Below are 20334 nucleotides of genomic sequence, written 5' to 3' on the forward strand. Positions count from 1 at the left end.
GAAAGAAAGGTACACAGCTTCTCACTTCACAGTCAGTTAAGAGAGGCATGCTTTTGACTTTGTCCAGTCCCCGTATATAAGACATATGCATGCATTGTAAGAATGTCAGATGTGTTGGTCTGTCCCAGTATTTACACAATTAACTCTTTTGAGATGACGGTTTTGTTTTATTTCTTTTACAGCATTATAGTGCTACTTATCCCAATGCAGGATGTCATAGACCTTTACATCACACATACACATTACACATTGATTACAGATCATGTTTGTAAATCAATGTCTAGGATGAGTACATAAGATGTAGGAGCCACATGACCTTTACAGCTCACTGGGCTATCGTAGAAGGTTTACAATTTATAAACTGCAAGTAACAAAAGGATATCTGTGTTAAAAGCCGTAACCCACTTACACATTTAAGTAAAACAAAAATCTGTTATCTGTGTGTTACATAATATACTCTGCAGGAGTAATACTAACCCTATATGCTACTTTGATTCAAATCTGGGACTAGACAAAACACATATCTCGCCAGCAAATACATTAACCTCCAGAGTTATCTTACCATTATTAGTTAAGTCAATACAAAGTTTATTGTATAGATTACTTAAAACCATGACAATAACAAACATTTAAAAAGAAGAAACATATTATACGAGGCAAAAGAGAATAATGGTTCCTTACAAGACCCTATGGCGTAGCTGTCATGTTATGCCCGAAAAAAGAAAATTCATGGTGTACAGGCTTTCTCTCTACCTTCTTCCCTTTCCCTTATCTTTTATGTAAATAATGAATAAAAGTGATTTAAAAATCCACCATAAAATGGATTAAGTGTTTCAACTAAGAAAAACTCAATTACAGCGTGTTCAAGCTGAACAACGCTTAATGTCCGTGATCCAAAAGCTAAGAGTTAACAGTTCATGATCATCTCAGTGCTTTGTTGTGAGTTTTTAAGGAAGTCCTGCACTGCTTTGCATGTTCTTATACCATGGATTAAGAAGAGTGGCTTTAATAAGGATCGGCGGGAGTCAAGCAACATCGGACAGCTGCACAGTAGATGTAAAAGAGTTTCCGATTTATAGCCGCAGAGTATACACTTAACTACTTTAGAAAGCAGCGGCCAGTTAGGATTAAAGTCTTTGATATGTAATGCCAGCATCCTTACTGTCAAAATTTGGGTCAGGCAAGCTTTCCCTATTGTGCAGTTAAGATAAGGTTGTGCCCGAAGTCCATCTTGGCTATTTTTATTATTCCCTGAGACTTAGTTGGCACATAAAGATCTCTGCAGCAGGTGCATTAACCCCATAATATATTGTATAATGCAGACTATGCAACAAATTAAACAGAACAGACTCACTGCTACATTTCTCGTTATTGGCAATTTCTTTGCAGCAGAGTATTAAAAAATAAATGTATAAATTGAAGTACAGATTTTGCACCAGGGTTCTGTCACTTTTTTGGCACAACCCGATGCAAAATATCATTTGTCAAATATTGGAGTGCACTCAAATGTACTCATGATACACATGCTAAACGTATGTGTGAGGTCTTAAGATCAGATATCACTTCCTGTGAGGCCATGGGTTGTAATGCCTCTTCCTGTGTTGCCAAGTGCGAAATCATATGCCGAAATGTCACATGATGTGATGTCACGCACCATAATATCACTTGAATAGTGTCCCACTTGGGTAGTCTTCCCACTTCTTTTTTAGGTTTCGCCTGTACAGCTTGCACGCTGTCAAAATAAGCCTCAGGGGCGTGGCAAGTGACCGAACATGGCAGACGCAAACTAGGCGAGCTCTGGAGACCGAGCCGCTATGCCCCATAATCCAGCTAATATCTGACACATACGGGGGGGACACACAGAGCAGTCCAGTCCCTTCTTGTCCGGAACGAGGGAGGCTGCGGTGGTGCACCGCTACTGTGCGGCCTCCGGTGCCCGAGGAGCGACAGCCCCTATGTCGCCGACTCTCCGAGGGCAGCATGAGGGGTGCAGGGGCCGAGACCGGGCAGACGGCCCGCAGATGTGCCCTCACTGCAGGGGGAGTGTGCAGACGCACTGGGCCCAGCGATCTGCCTACGTGACCGGTAGGAGGTCTTGCGGCATCCCTTGCACCCGGCCTGTGGAGCCACAAGGAGAGTTGTGAGCCGCTTCGCAGGCAGAGACCCATTTGAGGCCCAGCCACGCTCAGCAACGGGTGCCCCATCCTGAACGCTGGGTGGACCCTGCATTGGTACAGATCTGCACAGGGGATGGGTGGGGACCCGAGGGGCTTAAGCATAACTTGATCAACGGGCCCCCATGGCTAGCACCTGGAACAAACAAAGCTGCGGTAATACCCCACAACTGTGTGACCGCCAGTACCTGGTGGGCAGCCACCTCGACAAAGCTGGCCATCCGAGGGGGGGCCTGAACAGAGTTAGGCCTGGGACCGGGTGGACGGCCCACAGGGATGTCCATATTGTGGAAGGGGAGCGGGTATGCCGACATCGCCGGAGGAGGAACAGCCCATACAGTCGGCCAGGGGACGGCTCAATATCCCTGACACCCATCCAGAGGAGTCACGAGGAGAGTAGAGAAATCCAAGAGGTGAGCTGACCTGCGCTTAGAGGCCTGATCGAGGTTGAGACACACTCTGTTCTAGACACCCTACCCTCAATGTTAAACATACCCTAGGTCGGTGTGGGCTCAAGCCGGGGGCTGGTGAGGGCCGGAGAGCGTCTGGACCGACACCCCGGTCCCTCCCATTGACACTTTGTCTGGGGGTCTCACTGCTTCAGGGCCGTATCAAGGCCAGCGACTAATCCATAACTCGAGGCACAATGGCATGATCTCCAGTATAGCGGAGCCCTGGGGCTCAAGGACACTTTGCTGATTTTTGCTGATAACGTATACAGTATGGGGCCTATTCGCTGGACCTCCATGCCGACAGGCCGCGGGATAGGGACCGAAAGGTGAGGACATGAGGTCCTGCCCCTGCCCTCCTCCCTCCCGGGGTCCCTGTGCCGGCAGGCAGTGGTGCGGGAGGTGACAGAGTGGTTTCAGGCACAGACTAACAATGGAGTGGCCCCGGAGCCAGACTGTGCAACCATGGCAAGGGAAAAAGAGGGGAAAAAAGCCACAGTGGAGCAAAATGGAGTGCAATGTCCTCCCACCACCCGTGCATACGGAGAATGGGGCCAAGTTGAACTCGCAACAGCCAGGGGAAGAGGCCCATGAGCCATCACTTAGAGAAATCATGGATGCCTTACAGAGTATAAAAGGCACCCAAGAGCCTAAACTTGATTCAGTGGTAGCTGAAATGACCTTGATGAGGGCGGAACTCAATAAAGAATATGACAGGCTCCGCGACACACGGCAAACGGTCGCAGACATCAGCGAGACCACTACCGAGTGGCAGAAACAGGTAGCCTCTCTACTCAAAGACAATGTCACGATGCAAGCCCGCTTGGAGGACATGGAAGGTACATTCAGGAGCAATAATCTGTGCCTGGTTGAGATACCGAAAAAAGCAGACAAGCCCTGCACTGATCTCTTTGTGGGACACTTTATTACCACTGTGCTCCAACCAAGAGGCCTCTCAAAATTCTTCTCGGTCAAGAGAGCGCCCAGGGTGCCTGCGCCACCCCCCATCCCCAGTCCAGGGATGCCCCCGCACCATTGTTGCCTGCACTTTCAAGCACAGGGACGCAATCCTGCAGGCAGCCAGACACACTCCATATCTGAAATTTGAAGGAAATACTGCCGCCCTCTATCCCACTTATACTCTCAATGTCCAACAAATGCAGAGAAGCTTCATGGAAGTGAAATGAGAGCTACGGAGGCATGAAATTAAGTATATGATGCTTTTCACTGCCAGACTCTGAGTAATAGTGGAGGGGAAGACATGGTTTTTTGGCTCCCCGGAACTGGCGATGGATGTGGAAGATGGAAAGCGACAACGTATTTTATGCCCAAAGCGCATGGGGGATGTGGGCACACCGGCCTTTGCCCATCACGAGACGACACAGACAACAGCGTGAACGGGAGGGGCCCTGATGAGGCTTCAGACTCACCAGACCCCTGAATCGAGCTAGACAGGAACCTCCGCTATCTAAGTCCTGAGGCATATCCACAATAAGCAACTGTGAATGTCTACAAGCTGCAAAGATAGATAGTGTTCATAATTGAGGAGGGACACTGATGTGCATACAGAGGAGCAGATAAGCTGACATATCAATAGCAGGCGACATCCTCTACCAACTCTATACCTTGGAAAAGACTAATTTCCTCCCGACATCCAGTCCTTCGAAACTGCAGAGCGGCGAGGAACTGTCCTGGTCGCTGTCTTCCTCTCCCCCCCCCCCCGGCTCCCCAGTTGTTAATTGACTAACATGTTTTTTCTTTTCAGCGGTGACAGGCGCCTTGCCAGTTGGGGATGGGTGGGCAGTTCAGTTTCCGCCGGGCAGGGTAGCAGGGTGGGGGGTGTTCCTGGTTATGATGGGTTAGTTAAGATAGTAGTTATAAGCAGGAAGAGAGAAAGGCTTGATGCAATATGCTGGGGTCCCTCCCACTTTGAGGTAGCCATCGCCTCTTTTCTCACTATACAACATAACACTACCACTTAGCACCAGGTCCCGCTTTTCGAAATCCATCAGGGAACGTGAACGGTCTTGGCAATAAGATCAAACGGGGTATGGTCCACCATTTCATCTGTAAACACGCCCCTGATGTTGTACTATGGCAAGAAACACACCTATTAGACAATACATGCAGGGCAATGACATGGGGAAGTTACACAATGGTGGCACACTCTGGATATACGAACGACTCCCGAGGGGTGGGTATTCTGATTATAAATTCCACCCCTTCATTTTGCATAAGGCTTGGGTCGACCCTCAGGGAAATTATGTGGCACAAACAGGTACCTGGGATGGGATTCCTTCATGCTCCGTCTATGTTCCTCCATGACTTCACCAAGTCACACACCCGGGTTGAGCGAGATGCTGCTTCAATTACCAGAAGGGGTCTTACTCCTTGGATGAGACCTTAATGCGCTGTTTTCATCTGACTTAGATAGGTACACCCAAGCCCACCTAACCAACTGGGTCCCTAAACTATCCAACTTTATCACTGTCCTGGGCCTAGCCGACACCTGGGGTACACAACACCAGACAGACCGCCAGTACACTTTTCTGTCCGGGGTTCATCACAGTCTTTCCAGACTAGACTACATTTTCACTCAAGTTGTTCACCTGACCAAGGTGGCTGAAGTACAGCACTTGGCAAAGGGAATCTCAGACCACTCCCCAGTGTGGTTGAAACTATGGGGACGCGCTAACACAACTCTCGGCCCTTCAATGCCTGGCACCTCTGGGACACCCAGTTCACTGAGGAGCTGGATCAGGTCATGACATCCTATTTTGAAACTAATGAGGGTTCGGTTGCAAGGCAAAACATATTCACTAATAGAGGGGGCAACAACGGGAGAAGGAAAAATCACTTCTTGCATTGGAGAACGAAATGAGGACACTAGAAGGGAAGGGAGGTAACGACTCAAATGCAGACCACTTGCACACCCTTCGTCTAAAACAAAAAGAGTACAAAGACAAGATAGGGCGAAAACTTCATATGCTCTGTCCCAACGACGCCTATATGAAGTGGGCAATAAAACGGGGAAACTGCTCGTGTGGCTTGAAAAGAGGGACCGCGGGAGGGGATGGGTGCCCCAAGTCACCACGGAGCTAGGTGTTGCAATTTCCAACCTGGAGGGCGTAGTGCAGATATTTGCACAATATTATGAGCAGCTTTACTCCCCCAAAACACAATGGTCACTCACAGATATCCATGATTTTCTGAGGGATCTCAAACTCTCAACCCTCTCAGAGGAACACCGCACCTTCTTAGAAGCAGACATTGAATCGTATGAAATAGAACAATTGATACTAGCACTGAACTCTGGCAAGGCTATGAGACCCAATGGTCTCCCCATTGAACTCTATAAACGCCTCGCATCCAAATTAGCTACCCAATTACATGTGGAGGGAAGCGAGGGACGAGAATATGCTCCCAACAGACAAATGTTTGGAGACAATAGTCATCATCCATAAGGTGGGGAAACCGCCGGAGAGAGGCAGTTCCTATCCCACATCTCCCTTCTCAACGCTGAAATTAAAGTCTTAGCCAAGCTCCTCGCTAATAGGCTGCGCCGGGTCACAACTACCCTGGTCCACCCTGACAAACCTGGCTTCATGCCAAATAGAGGAACTCTTCTTAACTTGCACAGGCTGTACTGAGTGATGGTGGGCTCACGAAACGACAAACTATCCACTACGGACCTATCAATGGACGTCTCTATGGCCCTCGACACCAAAGAGTGTATGTACATCTTCAGAGTGCTCGAAAGCATGGCTTCGGGACCAATTTTTTAGGTTAGAAGCAATTATTGTATATGGCCCATGTGAAGGTGAATGGCATCGTATCCCGCAAATTTATCCTGGGTAGATGGACCAGGCACGGATGTCCCCTCTGCCCATTGATATTTGCACTCGGCTTGGAGCCCCTGGCGGACTGGGTCTGGCAGGACCCGATCGTAAGTGGCGTCACTTAGAGGAATCATGGGAAGAACACATTTCTTTATATGCGGATAACATCCTTTTCTATGTAACCAGCCCCCCTGCAACAATCACCCGCCTCACACACATTCTGCAAACTTTTTGGTCAATACTCTGGATCCACTTTAAATTGGGACAAATCTCTCATGTACCTATTAACAGGTCCTATGCCCACGCTGCTCAGAAGTATTCACCTCCCTCTATCTACTGGACATTTCAAATATCTAGGCATGTACGTCACTATGGATCCCACCTTTTTTGATCGTCTAAACTGAGCCACACTCCTTGATTGCTGTGCATCAGATGTACAACATTGGAAGACCTTACCGCTCTCATTACTTGGGCGAGCGGTGATGTTTAAAATGATGCTGCTACCCGAATGCTCTATATCTTACAAAACACCCGTCCCCATATACCGGAAAAATTCTTCCAGACCATTGAAGCCCTTCGCCGCTCGCTGTTATGAACGCAACCCCACCACGGGATACAAGTTATAGAACACCTTGAAGAACAAATCTCACAGAATTGAGTAAATAGGCAGAGCCAGGTCTTATCACAAGGCAACTAAAATAGTAAATATACCACAGTAGACTAGGAGCAGCGAAAGAAATTAAGCTTTTGGTTTCTGGAACATTTGCATTCTGTCGAAGCTTGTTGCTGTTTGGAGTTTGCACATTGTCACCTTTGTGGGAAAGATTTAAGTTGTCCTGGGACTAATCCTTCGGCACCTATGACGACTGCCACTATTTCGGTTCCTTTGTTCCACATTTTGTTCAGGTATTTCATCTCTCTATATCTGTGAGCAGGTGTGGATTTTTTGACGCAGCAACTGATGACTGTTTCAAATGAATGACTTCACAATCAGTACATCTTAAACCTGGGTGGCATTTTTGATACCTCATCAGAGAGCGCTTGGTAGGAAATGCTTCTTCACATTTATGATATTCAAATGGCTTCTCCCTAGTGTATTCTTTCTGATCAAGCATTGGAAATTCCTTTGCAGTGAATGTCTTGTCACACTGAAGACAGATACAGTTTCTCCCAGGAATACATGCGAACACAGTAGGTTTCTTCGTTAAAAAAACACTTAGCAAGAAAAAGTTGTTTCTGCCAATATGGACTATCTGATCAGCGCCTGGTCACATATATTACTTCAGTTACTTCCCACTGCGGATTTTCAGATGTTCTATTAATAGTCCCTTTGTAATGATTGCTTTATCACATTCAGTATATTGATTTGGTGTTGCTGCTTTGTGGAGGACAGGTGTCCCACTAGTAATGACTTTCTGATGTTGCATTAGGTTTGCCTTCGTAAAGGGATCTTTGCCACATTGAGCGCAGTGATATGCATTCTAAACCATCATGACTTTCTCCTCTGTGTTAACTTACTGGTATTGAAGTAGCTGCGCCCTGCCAATAAATGAATTGTCACATTAAATACATTTATATGGCTTCTACCCAGGGGGGACTTTTTGATTTTGATAGGTATTTCTACAATTTATGGCCCCATTTGCTGTGATACGTGCTCTTTCTGTCATGACTTTCTTCCCTGTGTGGACCTTGATGGACATTAGCTGTGCCTTTCTAATAAATGCTTTGTTGCATTCAGTAAATTCATATAATTTGTCTACTGTGTGATCCTTCTACGGTCATATTAAATTAAGTTTTGTAATAAATACCTTGTTGCGTTCTGTACATTAATATGGTTTCTTCCAAGTGTGGATTTGTTGACGCGGCATTATCTTATTCTTCCTATGGAAGACTTTATTTCTTTCTGTACATACATAGGATTTCTCTCCATGTGGATTTTCTGATGTCACTTCAGTTCTCCATTTGTTAAGAAAGGTTTGTGACATCCAATACATTAATATGGTTTATCTGCTGTGTGAACTTTCTGATGTCGTACTAAACTTTGCCATTGTAATAAATGCCATGTCACATTCTGTACATTCATATGGTTTCTCCCCACTGTGGTCTTTGATGCATTTTTAAACTTTGCTTTGCAATAAAGGCTTGGTCACATTCTGTACATCAAAATGTTTTTTCCCCCCAAGTGTGGGCTTTTTGATGTCGCTTCAGTTCTTCATTTGTTATAAATGCTTTGTCACATTCTGTACATTGATATGGTTTCTCTCCAGTGTGGATTTTCTGATGTCGCATTAGGTGACTATTTTGAATAAATGCTCTGTTGCACACTGTACATTGATATGGTTTCTCCCCAGTGTGAATTTTCTGATGTTGAGTTAGGCGTCCACTGGTAATAAATGCCTTGCAGCACTCTGTACATTCATACAGTTTCTCACTAGTGTGGATTTGTTGATGCTGTTTTAGATTCTTCTTCCCTCCGAACATTTTATTACATTCAGCACATTTATACGGTTTCTCCCCAGTGTGGATTTTCTCATGTTGCTTCAGCTCTCCATTTGTTATAAATGCTTTGTCACATGCTGTACATTGATATGGTTTCTCCCCAATGTGGATTTTCTGATGTTGCTTTAAATTTCCATTTGTTATAAATGCTTTGTCACATGCTATACATTGATATGATTTCTCCCCAGTGTGGATTTTCTGATGTCGTTTGAGCTCTCCATTTGTTTTAAATGCTTTGTCACACTCTGTACATTCATACGGTTTCTCCCCAGTGTGGACTTTCTGATGTTGCATTAGGCGTCCACTGGTAATAAATGCCTTGTCGCATTCTGTACATTGATATGGTTTATCACTAGCATGGATTTGTTGATGCTGCTTTAGATACTGCTTCATTCCAAACACTTTATTACATTCAGCACATTTATACGGTTTCTCCCCAGTGTGGATTTTCTCATGTTGCTTTAGCTCTCCATTTGTTATACATGCTTTGTCACATTCTGTACATTGATATGGTTTCTCCCCGGTGTGGATTTTCTGATGTTGTTTTAGATCTCTGTTTGTTATAAATGCCTTGTCACATTCTGTACATTCATACGGTTTCTCCCCAGTGTGGATTTGTTGATGCTGCTTTAGGTTCTTCTTCCATCTGAACACTTTATTACATTCTGTACATCTATATAGTTTATCCTCTATGTGGGAACTCTGATGCTGCATTACGTCTATCACTGCAAATAACTATTTCCCAGTCAGTACATCAATATAGTTTTTCTTCAGTAAGAAGTTTCTGATGTCACACTTGCTCTTTCTATGTCTAATAAATGTGTTGTCACATTCTAGATATTGATATGGTTTCTTTCCTGTTTGTTCTTACTCATGCCAGGTTAGCTCTTCTGTCGTAATGTGCACCTCACCAGGCCTGCTTCAATATGCCAGTGTGTTATGTCCTTAATGAACATCGGCTGATTCCTAAGAGCAGACCTCATTCGGCAGTTTGGGTTTTCTGCTGTACAAAAAAACCTTTGGCGAGGCATCAGCCTTCAAGGAAAGAGATTGAGGAATATTGTTTTTACATCACTTCCAACATGTGATGTTTAATGCCTTTACATGTTTCATTTATTATTGCATTTATTTCACCTGTTAGATTAAGAAAAAGAAACATTGACTAAGCTGAAATATAGAGTCCATCACAAAAATCTATTGGCATTTAATGAGACATTTAATTGTCCATATAGACAGGTGCGCTGAAGAAATTCTAGATTACACTTTTAATGTAAAGATGCAATAGGTAGAGTAAGGGCATACGATTCTTCCGTGATCCCATCTAATGATAAATATAGACTCAAGAAGTAACCAAGACACCAGAGAAGGTTCCTGTTCAGTGAGTCATACCCTCTCCCCACGACACACTATAATCCTATTATTAAACAGCCTAACAAATAATACAAGATGGAGCCTTTTCCAGTGAATGGACCACTCAACACACAGCACCACAATAAAGGTGGGGAAACATAAGCAACTGCTGCAAGGGAATCCTTTTTACTGTCCGAGATACTGGTATAGGGCCCGCACAGGTAATCTGAGCATCTTCCACACTGTCTAACTCCAGAGATCAGAGTCTCTGACCATATCTACACAAGAATCAGGAGGTTTAGAACCATTTTCAACACACAATGGCAAAGTCAAGAAGTCTCACCTTTTAGACGCACAGGCTTTCCCAATGTAGCACAAGATCAGGGGAAACAAAGGAGCAATGAAGTGGCTAATATTGCCTCATTTTGTGGGCATTCAAATTTTTCGCCACAATGTCTACACCCACAGAATGACACATTCACCATTTTCTGTTTTTGGTCTGGTGTTAGCCGAGACCTTTCATTTTCCCCAAAATACATGTATAATATACTTACAGGGGCTTTCAGCTCTCCATCCATTGGTCTGTTGTTGTGCCATTCAGATTTTTCTTCTGCCCACTAAAGAATACAGCAAGGGGCAGGGGGTCTGCCAACTTAATCTACTGGCTAACTTCACACTGAGTGATTGTATTTTACTCTTTCAAAAGTAGGCAGTTCCCATCAGTGCCAGTGTTTTTGTTTGCACTTAAATACTTTAGCATTGCCCGAGTGTTTAGAGCCTTGTGAGATAGCAGGACGCTTTCTACAGCACCGGACACATTCCAGCTTTATCAGTTCCTGCCTCCTGCTAATGATGTTGTAAATTCCTTTTGGAGATGCCTTTGTTCATCTGATTGCTGCTATATCACAGTGTACCAGAAGGCGTCCATCTGAATCTATTTTTTGTAAAGCAATTCACTTTTCAGAATGCACTCAATGAAATGCATTAGTAACTTCACTCCAGTAGATATTTTAATTGAGGACTACAGCTATGCTTGTAAACCAAATTAGCCTGTATGTCCTGCTTGTATGTGTCTTGCTAATTAGCTTTCAGTGCTCATTTGTTGTACTTATGTAGATATTTAACTAATATATCACTAGTTGAATGGGCGCTGTGCTGTCTATCTTTGCAAACCTATCTATTTGCCTCTGTGTGTCGATCAACCAACCAACTGTTGACTATGTATGTATCTACCTATTATCCTTTTTATTTCTCTACCATCTCCCTATCTCCCTGTCTGTCCCTCTATATATGTGACTTCCATCTTTGCAACTCTATCAATCTTTTTGACTTCCAACTATCTTTAAAAATCTATCAATGTGTCTATATTTTCAAGTGTATATATCTATCTCTTTCTGCAAGGTTATCTTTATCAATCTGTCTATCCAACCTGTCTACCTGTCTTTGTGAACCTCTCTATCTGATTGACAAGCCTCTCTATTTATCTAAATTTTCAACCTTCTCTACCGATTTGTAGTAAAGATTTACAAAAAAAAGCATTAGCAAGGGCAAGAGGCTGGCAGCCAACACCAAACCAACGGCTTGCTTAGGTTGGATGTTAGTTTGATCTTTTGATTTTACCAAATTTATGTGCAAAACATAGTTTATAGTGGCTTTCAGTCAGACTTCACCCATAAGTCTGTTGTGCTTTTCATATTTTGGGATTTTTCCATTGCTCACAGTTTGTTACGGACGAGGGTGAGGCTGCCTCCTCAACAATAACATTTTCCAAAAACAATGACAGAACATATCAAGAATTGTCAAAGTCAAAAGGTTGGTGGCCAAAGCCAGATTTGTTGGCCAGGACTACAGCATTTATAGTGCCATCCACTAGAGTGACAACAAAACGTGGCTTCAGGCCTGCCTATGTAGCCTTGTTGGGAAGGACAATGTAAAAGAAAAAAGAAACATACGGCCCACACACTCAGGAACAGAAATCCCAGGGTGTTTAGGGGGTGGAGGGAAAGAGGGAGGTCAATACTTTTTTTCAATAACTACATCTGGAGTTTGTTTGGAAAAACAAGCAATATAATATATTTGGTGGATGGCTATCAAAACCAGCAACAGCTGGTTATGAAACTTTTTGCATATGAATGGAACCGCTGTGATGGTTCCTTTCAACATACAGAGCTGACCGCTGGTCAGAGGTCCCCTCCATATAGGATGAACTACTGTCAGGGTGGCGGGCACTAAGTCCTCTGCCACCATGACAGAAGGTAGCCGTCCTCCATGGTCAATCATTAAACTTCTATTTTTTTAAACATATATTATGTTCTTATAACCAAACACAAATCATAACCTCACTTGAAACTTTTTTTTCTCCTATTTTGGTGAATTTCTGGAGTTCTTCAAGCATTTGCAAACTATTACATGGTCCTGGTCTCTGATCAAACCTTCAATGGGGTTCGCAAAACTACAGGAGGTTCAACAAAAGGATCATGAGCTTCTTGCTGGACGTTTGCATATCCCAGGAGTAGTGCTGAAACGTGCTATTCCTGCAGTGCGGTCTGCAAATTCCACAATAAAATACACCTTTTCAAAAATGTGTTCTTTGAAGGGGAACCCTTCGAGGCCCCTAACATAGCATGGGGGGGGGGGGGGGTCAGAGTTTACTTACCCTCTGCTAGTATGCCGATTCTTTTTTTTTTTTCGGGACGTGGGGAGCAAATGACTGACGAACAGCCTCAACATTTTTCTCATGTTGCAGCCAATCAGGTTTCCAGAACGAGATATGGACGACACGAAAAATAGCTCCCTAATCCAACACAATTGAGTTATTTTTTTTAAACTGAGGGTCCACGGAAGTCCACTAACACAGGTTTGCGAATCTCTATGTATCAACAGTTTAAATAATTACGTTTGTTAACCATTTCAAACCCAACAAAACATTTTTAAACACTACTTTCTCAAAAGCTACTGAATCGACTTAAACCAAACCAAGAAAAGAAAGTTCCTTGACTAAAGTAATGCGTTCATATCGTGTGTTGTGTAAATCCTTCAGAGTTTTGGTTCTGTATAGATAGCAAAGGTTCCTGTGGGAATTAAAAAGGGAAATACGACTTGTGTCTCTGTACAAAGCTTGCAATTGTGAACCCAAACTGGATGAACTTTTATAGAAAGGTTTGGTGGAAATTAGTTGAATGAATTACTTCTGCAGTTGGGGCTCTAAACTGGCATCCAGTAGGAAAATGTGTGTGATTCGGAGCATTTCAAACTGAGCCGTCCGTGGGATGGACCAACCTTCTAACAATCTAATCTCAACCTGTGTATTCAAAAAGAGGACCCTCATTACAAGAACGGCCTGCTCCTGGTACAGCTCCTGGTACAAACTTTACATCAGTAGGAGGTCTTTCTCCGTAAAGACACAATCTGTGGAGCAATCTTCCAAAGGCAATACAGACCACCAATACTGATCTAGAATTCAGAAAATCAATAAAGAGCAGGCTGTTCCCAAAATCATGGCAAGAAACCACAAGTCTTTCTCAGGGGTGCATCTTCATTAGGGAAGTGTGGGGTGTCCCAGGCCCTAATAAAATCCTACTGTGGTTAATAGTGGAGCTCAGGGGTCCTAGTCGGGTATGTCAATGTCATGCTAAGGTTTCAGCAGAATCACACCAGACAGCAGGCCTCAGTGGAACAATTGTGGCAATTTATTTTAATTTGTTTTAAGATGTGCATTAGATTTTTATTATAAGTATGCTCCTGCAGCTCAGAATGGCCTAAAATGTTGTCTAAATTGTTATTACAGTTTTACAATAAGAGCTACTAACTTAGAATACATGGTGCTGAGCAAACTACTCCAGTATTAGAGGCAGTTATTTTACAATCTGTCTGCAGTTGCACATCTCGACTGAACTTTGAGCATGGTTGGTGGATGAACGGTTTCTGAATCTGGGCTATATTCACAGGGGTCTAGGCGCTATGGAGAGGAGAGACACACCATGGATAACCAGAGCAGGGCGGGTGTAGGTCCTATTCTAAGCATATCCGGTCTGGGCTCTCTCTCTCACAGAGCAACAACAGGAATATCCAGAGAACAGCAAGTTATGACCCCGAGCAGAGCTGATGAGGGTACTATGCAGAGCAAAGTGAATCTAGGCACTATCTATAGCAGTGACAGATCATGAATATGAAGGGTACAATAAGGAAGGACACAGAGCAGGTGTAGATGCTATTCAGAGCAGCGGGTCTAGGCGCTAATCTAAAGCACGGCAAGTGTAGGTGATACGCACAGCACATTGGGTCTAGGCACTAGCTTGAAAAGAGAGGATATAGGAATGTTAATGGCACAATAAGGTATGACCCTGAACAGATGTAGATGCTATCTAGAGCAGCGGGTCTAGGCACTACCCCTAGCGGAGCCAGAGCAGGGGCTATGAAGAGCACAGTGGGTCTAGGTTCTACCTACAGCAGAGTGAGTCTGAGAAGAACTCAGAACAGAGAGTGTGTAAGTGTTAATAATGAGGCAGTGGGTGGACTGTACGAATGTAATACAGTGGTTGTGACTAGAAGAACTGTGGCAGTGTCTAGGCACTAAGATAATATACCGACTGGGTGTTATCATGAACTGTGTGACTTTAAGTGTAATCAAACGAGATTAATCAAGACATTGCTTAACAAGAATGCACATTCATCTCAGCATTATTAGTAATGGATGAGTTAAGTGGACCGGAGCAATAAATTGCGTTACCCTGAGGGATGCAGTATACAAAATTCTGATCCATCAAGTAAAATTAACTACTCTAACTGCAAATTGTAGTCCTTATTTTCTGATTTCCAGGATTATATCAGATTCAGGGGCTGTATATAATGACAGAAGGGGCGAGGTACCATGCAATATAATTTACTATGATGGCTTCCATTGAGGTATTTTTCTACTGAGAATTTGACACAATTAAGGGTGAGAACTGGACTCTTTAGATCTGTGGCTTCACAGCAGATAGCTTATTCTTAAATGCAGTGTATAATATGTGTGTCCTAAATGCTATTGAGGAGGAGTGACCCCAGGTCTGTTACACCTGAGTCACAGCACAGTACAAAGGGTCCTCAGAGGTGCCCGTGACTTCTGTCTAGCGGTTCTCTTGTGTCCATCTCTTGCACCCACATCTCTTGTGTCCCAATCTCGTGGAACCATATGGTCTGATCACTACCTGTCCCTTACATTCAGTGTTTACGTCCCTATGTCCATTACTTGGAACACGTGTCCCTTTCACTTTCATTCCCATTTTCCTGTTCAGGTTTAAAGTATTGCATTTGGAACAAGCAATGGCAAAGACAATGAGAATGGACTGTATAACCTGCAGGTGACAGTTTATGGTAAGTGCTCTACTCACCTCTTTATTGACAGCTTCTAAACGCTCTTTTTGTACAACTCACAGACCTCAAAACTGGGACAGGTCTCAAGGGTTTCAAGAATGATTTTACCCTTTCCACTGTAGCCCACCCTGACACTTGTATTGTCCCCCTCGGCTCCTTCCCCTCACCTCCATCTCCTTTTTTTCCCCTCCCATTCTTGTGTTTTTGGTGTTGCACATGCAATAAAAAAATACAAAGTAAATACTGAAAAACAGTGTTGTGCGTCCTGATGCAGGCGCTGCAATTTAAACAATGAGAAATAAAACTGATTTTAAAGAGGTACGAAAACAGCAGAAATACATCAAACCATAAAAAAATAAACACTGACAACTGGACCCCCCATACCCACCTATCCACCTCAAAGCCCAGATCCTATCCAAATAGAAATATCACACTTACACCACATTTGCTCACTGCACGAGAGCACAAGCATGGACTCCCACCCACAAATACCCCTGTCATGTCAACCCACAACTGAAGACAAGCCAATAACAGGGCATGATGAACATAATTGTTATAAGTGTGCTAAACAACATCAAATCCACGTAAGATGACATCACACCCAATACCTTACCAAGACGTCTACTAATATCCACTTGACATGGATGAGAGGCTGAGACAGCCCTGCTGGGGTCTAAGGCTGAGGGCCTGATCACGAGTGGCCCCTTTTAGGTACAAAATGTATTGCACCTGATAAAAACAGGGACTGAAGTGCATGTAGTGATGAAAGATAAAGATGGACCATACAAAAGGGGAGGTGGAGGGAGCAGAGAGAAAGAGGAGGTGCATGAGCGAGAGGGAGGCAGAGGGAAAAGAGGGAGGCAGAGCGGAGGGGATGAATGGGAGGGGTGGGGCAGAGGACAGAAGGAAGGGACGGCACAGAGTGGATAGAGGGAGGCTCTCAGGTGTCTATGCTTCTGCTAACTTCATTAACCTACATGTAATTTTAGGCCTGTCACCCAACCTTTTAACCTGCCCCAAAACTAATATTGTACAGTTCTTTGCTTCTATTCAAGCACATTTTCATTCCCATGGTATTTACTTGTAATGCTGTATATAGCCATACAACATTCTTGCAAAACCAGACCTATTGACATTGCCAATGCTTGTTGTGCTTAGTTTTTTTATTTGCTTTGCTTTTTCAAACACGTTTCTCTTTTTATTTGCTGTCTCACTAATTCTTTTTTGAAACACTGAATCTGAATTACATGTATTCGAACCAAATAATTTGAACGAGTCACAGGATACACAACAGAACCGCCCCACCATTGTCAAAACCAGCTGCATCATCTACAAAGCAACATAACCAGCACCTGCACCTATCTGCACGACAAGTTCAGCACCTTCAGTGGCTCTTGGCTCACCCTCAGCCATGTTTGCATCAGGCAGGCAACAAAGAAGTGTAAAAATGAAAAAAAAGGCAAAAGGCCTTTGCAATCAATGCACCCAGCATCTTGAGTTACATCCTTGTATCCATTAGAACCGCCCCAACACTGTTCCAATTTTTGAAAGCGCTGAAGACACACCTTGTTATAGAGCACTACATTACGACAAAGTACCAGATCACTTACTACCTCAGATCATCTCCTGCCTCAGAACCCAGCGGCCCTTCAATAACTCATGGATTGTATCTTTGCCTTTGATCCTGCACTGGGCTCCAGAGCCTTCAATCTAAGTTTGCCATATACAAATACTACATACATAAGTACATGCACAGCACAAGTCGAGGGAATTTGGGGAGGATGGCGTCCACCTACCATCTTCATAGGGTGGATACTGTCTACACTGCCAAGAGGTTGGGCCCCACAGAAATGTGCTAAAAATATCCCAGTGTAATTTTCAGACACACGGACACATTCAGCAGCGCCTGCACATAGTCTTTGTTCGTTCCAAGCAGCAACGTGCAGGCGGGGAGGGGGCTGATCAGATTCCAGCTGGGTCCATAACAAAGTCTGAAGATAAGGGGCCATCAGGCCTTCTTTTGTTGGAGCATCTGGGCTGGGAGCTATCGGGAGCCTCACATCTAATGAAATGGAGGGGAAAGAAAGGTACACAGCTTCTCACTTCACAGACAGTTAAGAGAGGCATGCTTTTGGCTTTGTCCAGTCCCTGTATATAAGACATACGCATGCATTGTAAGGATGTCAGATGTGTTGGTCTGTCCCAGTATTTACACAATTAACTCATTGATACCACTGTTTTGCTTTATATCTTTTACAGCATTATAGCGCTACTTATTCCAATGCAGGATGTCATAGCACTTTACATCACACATACACATTATACATTGATTACAGATCATGTTTGTAAATCAATGTGTAGGAAGAGTACATAAGACAGTGAGGGTTACAAGGTGTAGGAGACACATGTCCTTTACAGCTCACTGTGCTATAGTAGAAGGATTACGATATATAAACTGCAAGTAACAAAAGGATATCTGTGTTAAAAGCCGTAACCCACTTACACATTTAAGTAAAACAAAAATCTGTTATCTGTGTGTTACATAATGTGCATTGCATGAGTCATACTAACCCTATATGCTACTTTGATTCAAATCTGGGAGTAGACAAAACTCAGATCTCGCCAGCAAATACGTTAATCTCCAGAGTTATCTTACCATTACTATTATTCCCTGAGATATAGTTGGCACATAAAGATCTCTGCAGCAGGTGCATTAACCCCATAATATATTGTATAATGCAGACTCTGCAACAAATTAAACAGAACAGAGTCACTGCCACATTTCTCGTTGTTGACAATTTCTTTGCAGCAGAGTATTAAAAAATAAATGTATAAGTTGAGGTACAGATTTTGCGCCAGGGTTCTGTCACTTTTTTGGCACAACTCGATGCAAAATCTTATTTGTCAAATATTGTAGTGCACTCAAATGTACTCATGATACACATGCTAAACGTATGTATGAGGTCTTAACATCAAATACTTCCTGTGAGGTCATGGGTTGTAATGCCACTTACTTTGATGCCAAGTGCGAAGTCATATGCCGAAATGTCCCACGATGTGATGTCACGCACCATCATATCACTTGAATAGTGTCCCACTTGGGTAGTCCCCCCAATTATTTTTTAGGTTTCGCCTGTACAGCATGCACGTGCTATCAGCGAAAGCTTTTGTTAAAAAAAAACTCAGGGGCGTGGCCAGTGACTGAACATGGCGGACGCAAACTAGGAGACCAAGCTGCTCTGCCTCATAATCCTACCAATATCCGACACATACTGGGGTGGAGGGCAGAGCAGTCCCCGTCTGCCCCCCCCCCCCCAGCAGCTCCTACCATTCTTGTCCAGAGCGAGGGAGGCTGCGGTGGTGCACTGCGACCGAGGAGCGACAGCCCAGACGTCGTTGTCTCTCCGAGGGCAGCCAGAGTGGTGCGGGGGCCGAGACCGGGCAGATGGCCCGCGGATGTGTCCTCGCTGCAGGGGGAGTGTGCACACGCCGCCATCGCTGATGGCGCAGCAGACGCACTGGGCCCAGCGATCTGCCTACGCGACCAGTAGGAGGTCTTGCGGCATCCCTGGCGCCCAACCTGTGGAGCCAAGAGGAGAGTTGTGAGCTGCTTCGCGGGGGGTGGGGGGGGGAAGACCCATTTGACGCCCATCCACGCTCAGCAACGGGTGCCCCATCCTGAACACTGGGAGGACCCTGTGTTGGTACAGATCTGCACGGAGGATGGGTGGGGACCCGAGGGCAGAACTTGATCATCGGGCCCACCGCGGCTAACACCTGGAACAAACAAAGTTGCGGTAATATGCCACAACTGCGTGACCGCCAGTTCCTGGTGGGCGGCCGCCTCGACAAAGCTAGCCGTCCGAGGGGGGCCTGAACAGAGTTAGGCCTGGGGGCGGGTGGACGGACCACGGTTGTGTCCTTATTGTGGAAGGGGAGCAGGCATGCTGCCATCGCTGGATGAGGAACAGCCCATACAGTCTGGAAGGGGGTGGCTCGATATCCCTGATGCCTGTCCCGAAGAGCCACGAAGAGCGTATAGAAATCCAAGAGGTGAGCTGACCCATGCTTAGAGGCCTGATCAAGGTTGAGGCACACTCTGTTCCAGACACCCTACCCTCAGTGTTAAACATACCCTAGGTCGGGGTGGGCTCAAGCCGGGGGGCTAGTGAGGGCCAGAGAGGGTCTGGACTGACACCCCGGTCCCTCCTATTGACACTTTGCCTGGGGGCCTCCCTGCTTCAGGGCCGTATCAAGGCCGGTGACTAACCCTTAACTCAAGGCACAATGGCATAATCTCCAGTATAGCAGAGCCCTGGGGCCCAAGGACACTTTGCTGATATTTGCTGATAACGTATACAGTATGGGGCCTACTCGCTGGACCTCCATGCAGACAGGCCGCGGGATAGGGACAGAAAGGTGGGGACTCAAGGTCCTGCACCTGCCCTCCTCGCTCCCCGGGTCCCTGTCCCAGCAGGCAGCAGTGCGGGAGGTGGCGGAGTGGTTTCAGGCACAGACTAACAATGGAGTGGCCCGGAGCAAGATTGTGCAACTATGGCAGGAGGCAAAGACGGACAAAAGGAACAGCTGAGCAAAATGGAGAGCTATGTCATCCCACCACCCGAGCATATGGAGAATGGGCCCAAGTTGAACTCGCAACAGGCAGGG

At 44.9% G+C, this 20334-nt stretch overlaps 1 protein-coding gene across 1 annotated transcript in view; it reads right to left on the reverse strand.

Annotated features, from left to right (window-relative positions):
- Window positions 1-8270: 8270 nt before the first annotated feature.
- LOC146822419 (uncharacterized) overlaps window positions 8271-20334 on the reverse strand; it is a 34364-nt gene continuing 22300 nt past the window's right edge. The window contains exon 2 of the mRNA XM_085613503.1: window positions 8271-10095. Coding sequence (XP_085469629.1) covers window positions 8623-9675 — 1053 coding nt within the window. The 5' untranslated portion in view covers window positions 9676-10095 and the 3' untranslated portion in view covers window positions 8271-8622. The remainder of the gene's footprint in view (window positions 10096-20334) is intronic.

This window comes from Triturus cristatus, chromosome 6, assembly GCF_964204655.1.
Source record: "Triturus cristatus chromosome 6, aTriCri1.1, whole genome shotgun sequence".
In the NCBI taxonomy this organism is placed as follows: Eukaryota; Metazoa; Chordata; class Amphibia; order Caudata; family Salamandridae; genus Triturus; species Triturus cristatus.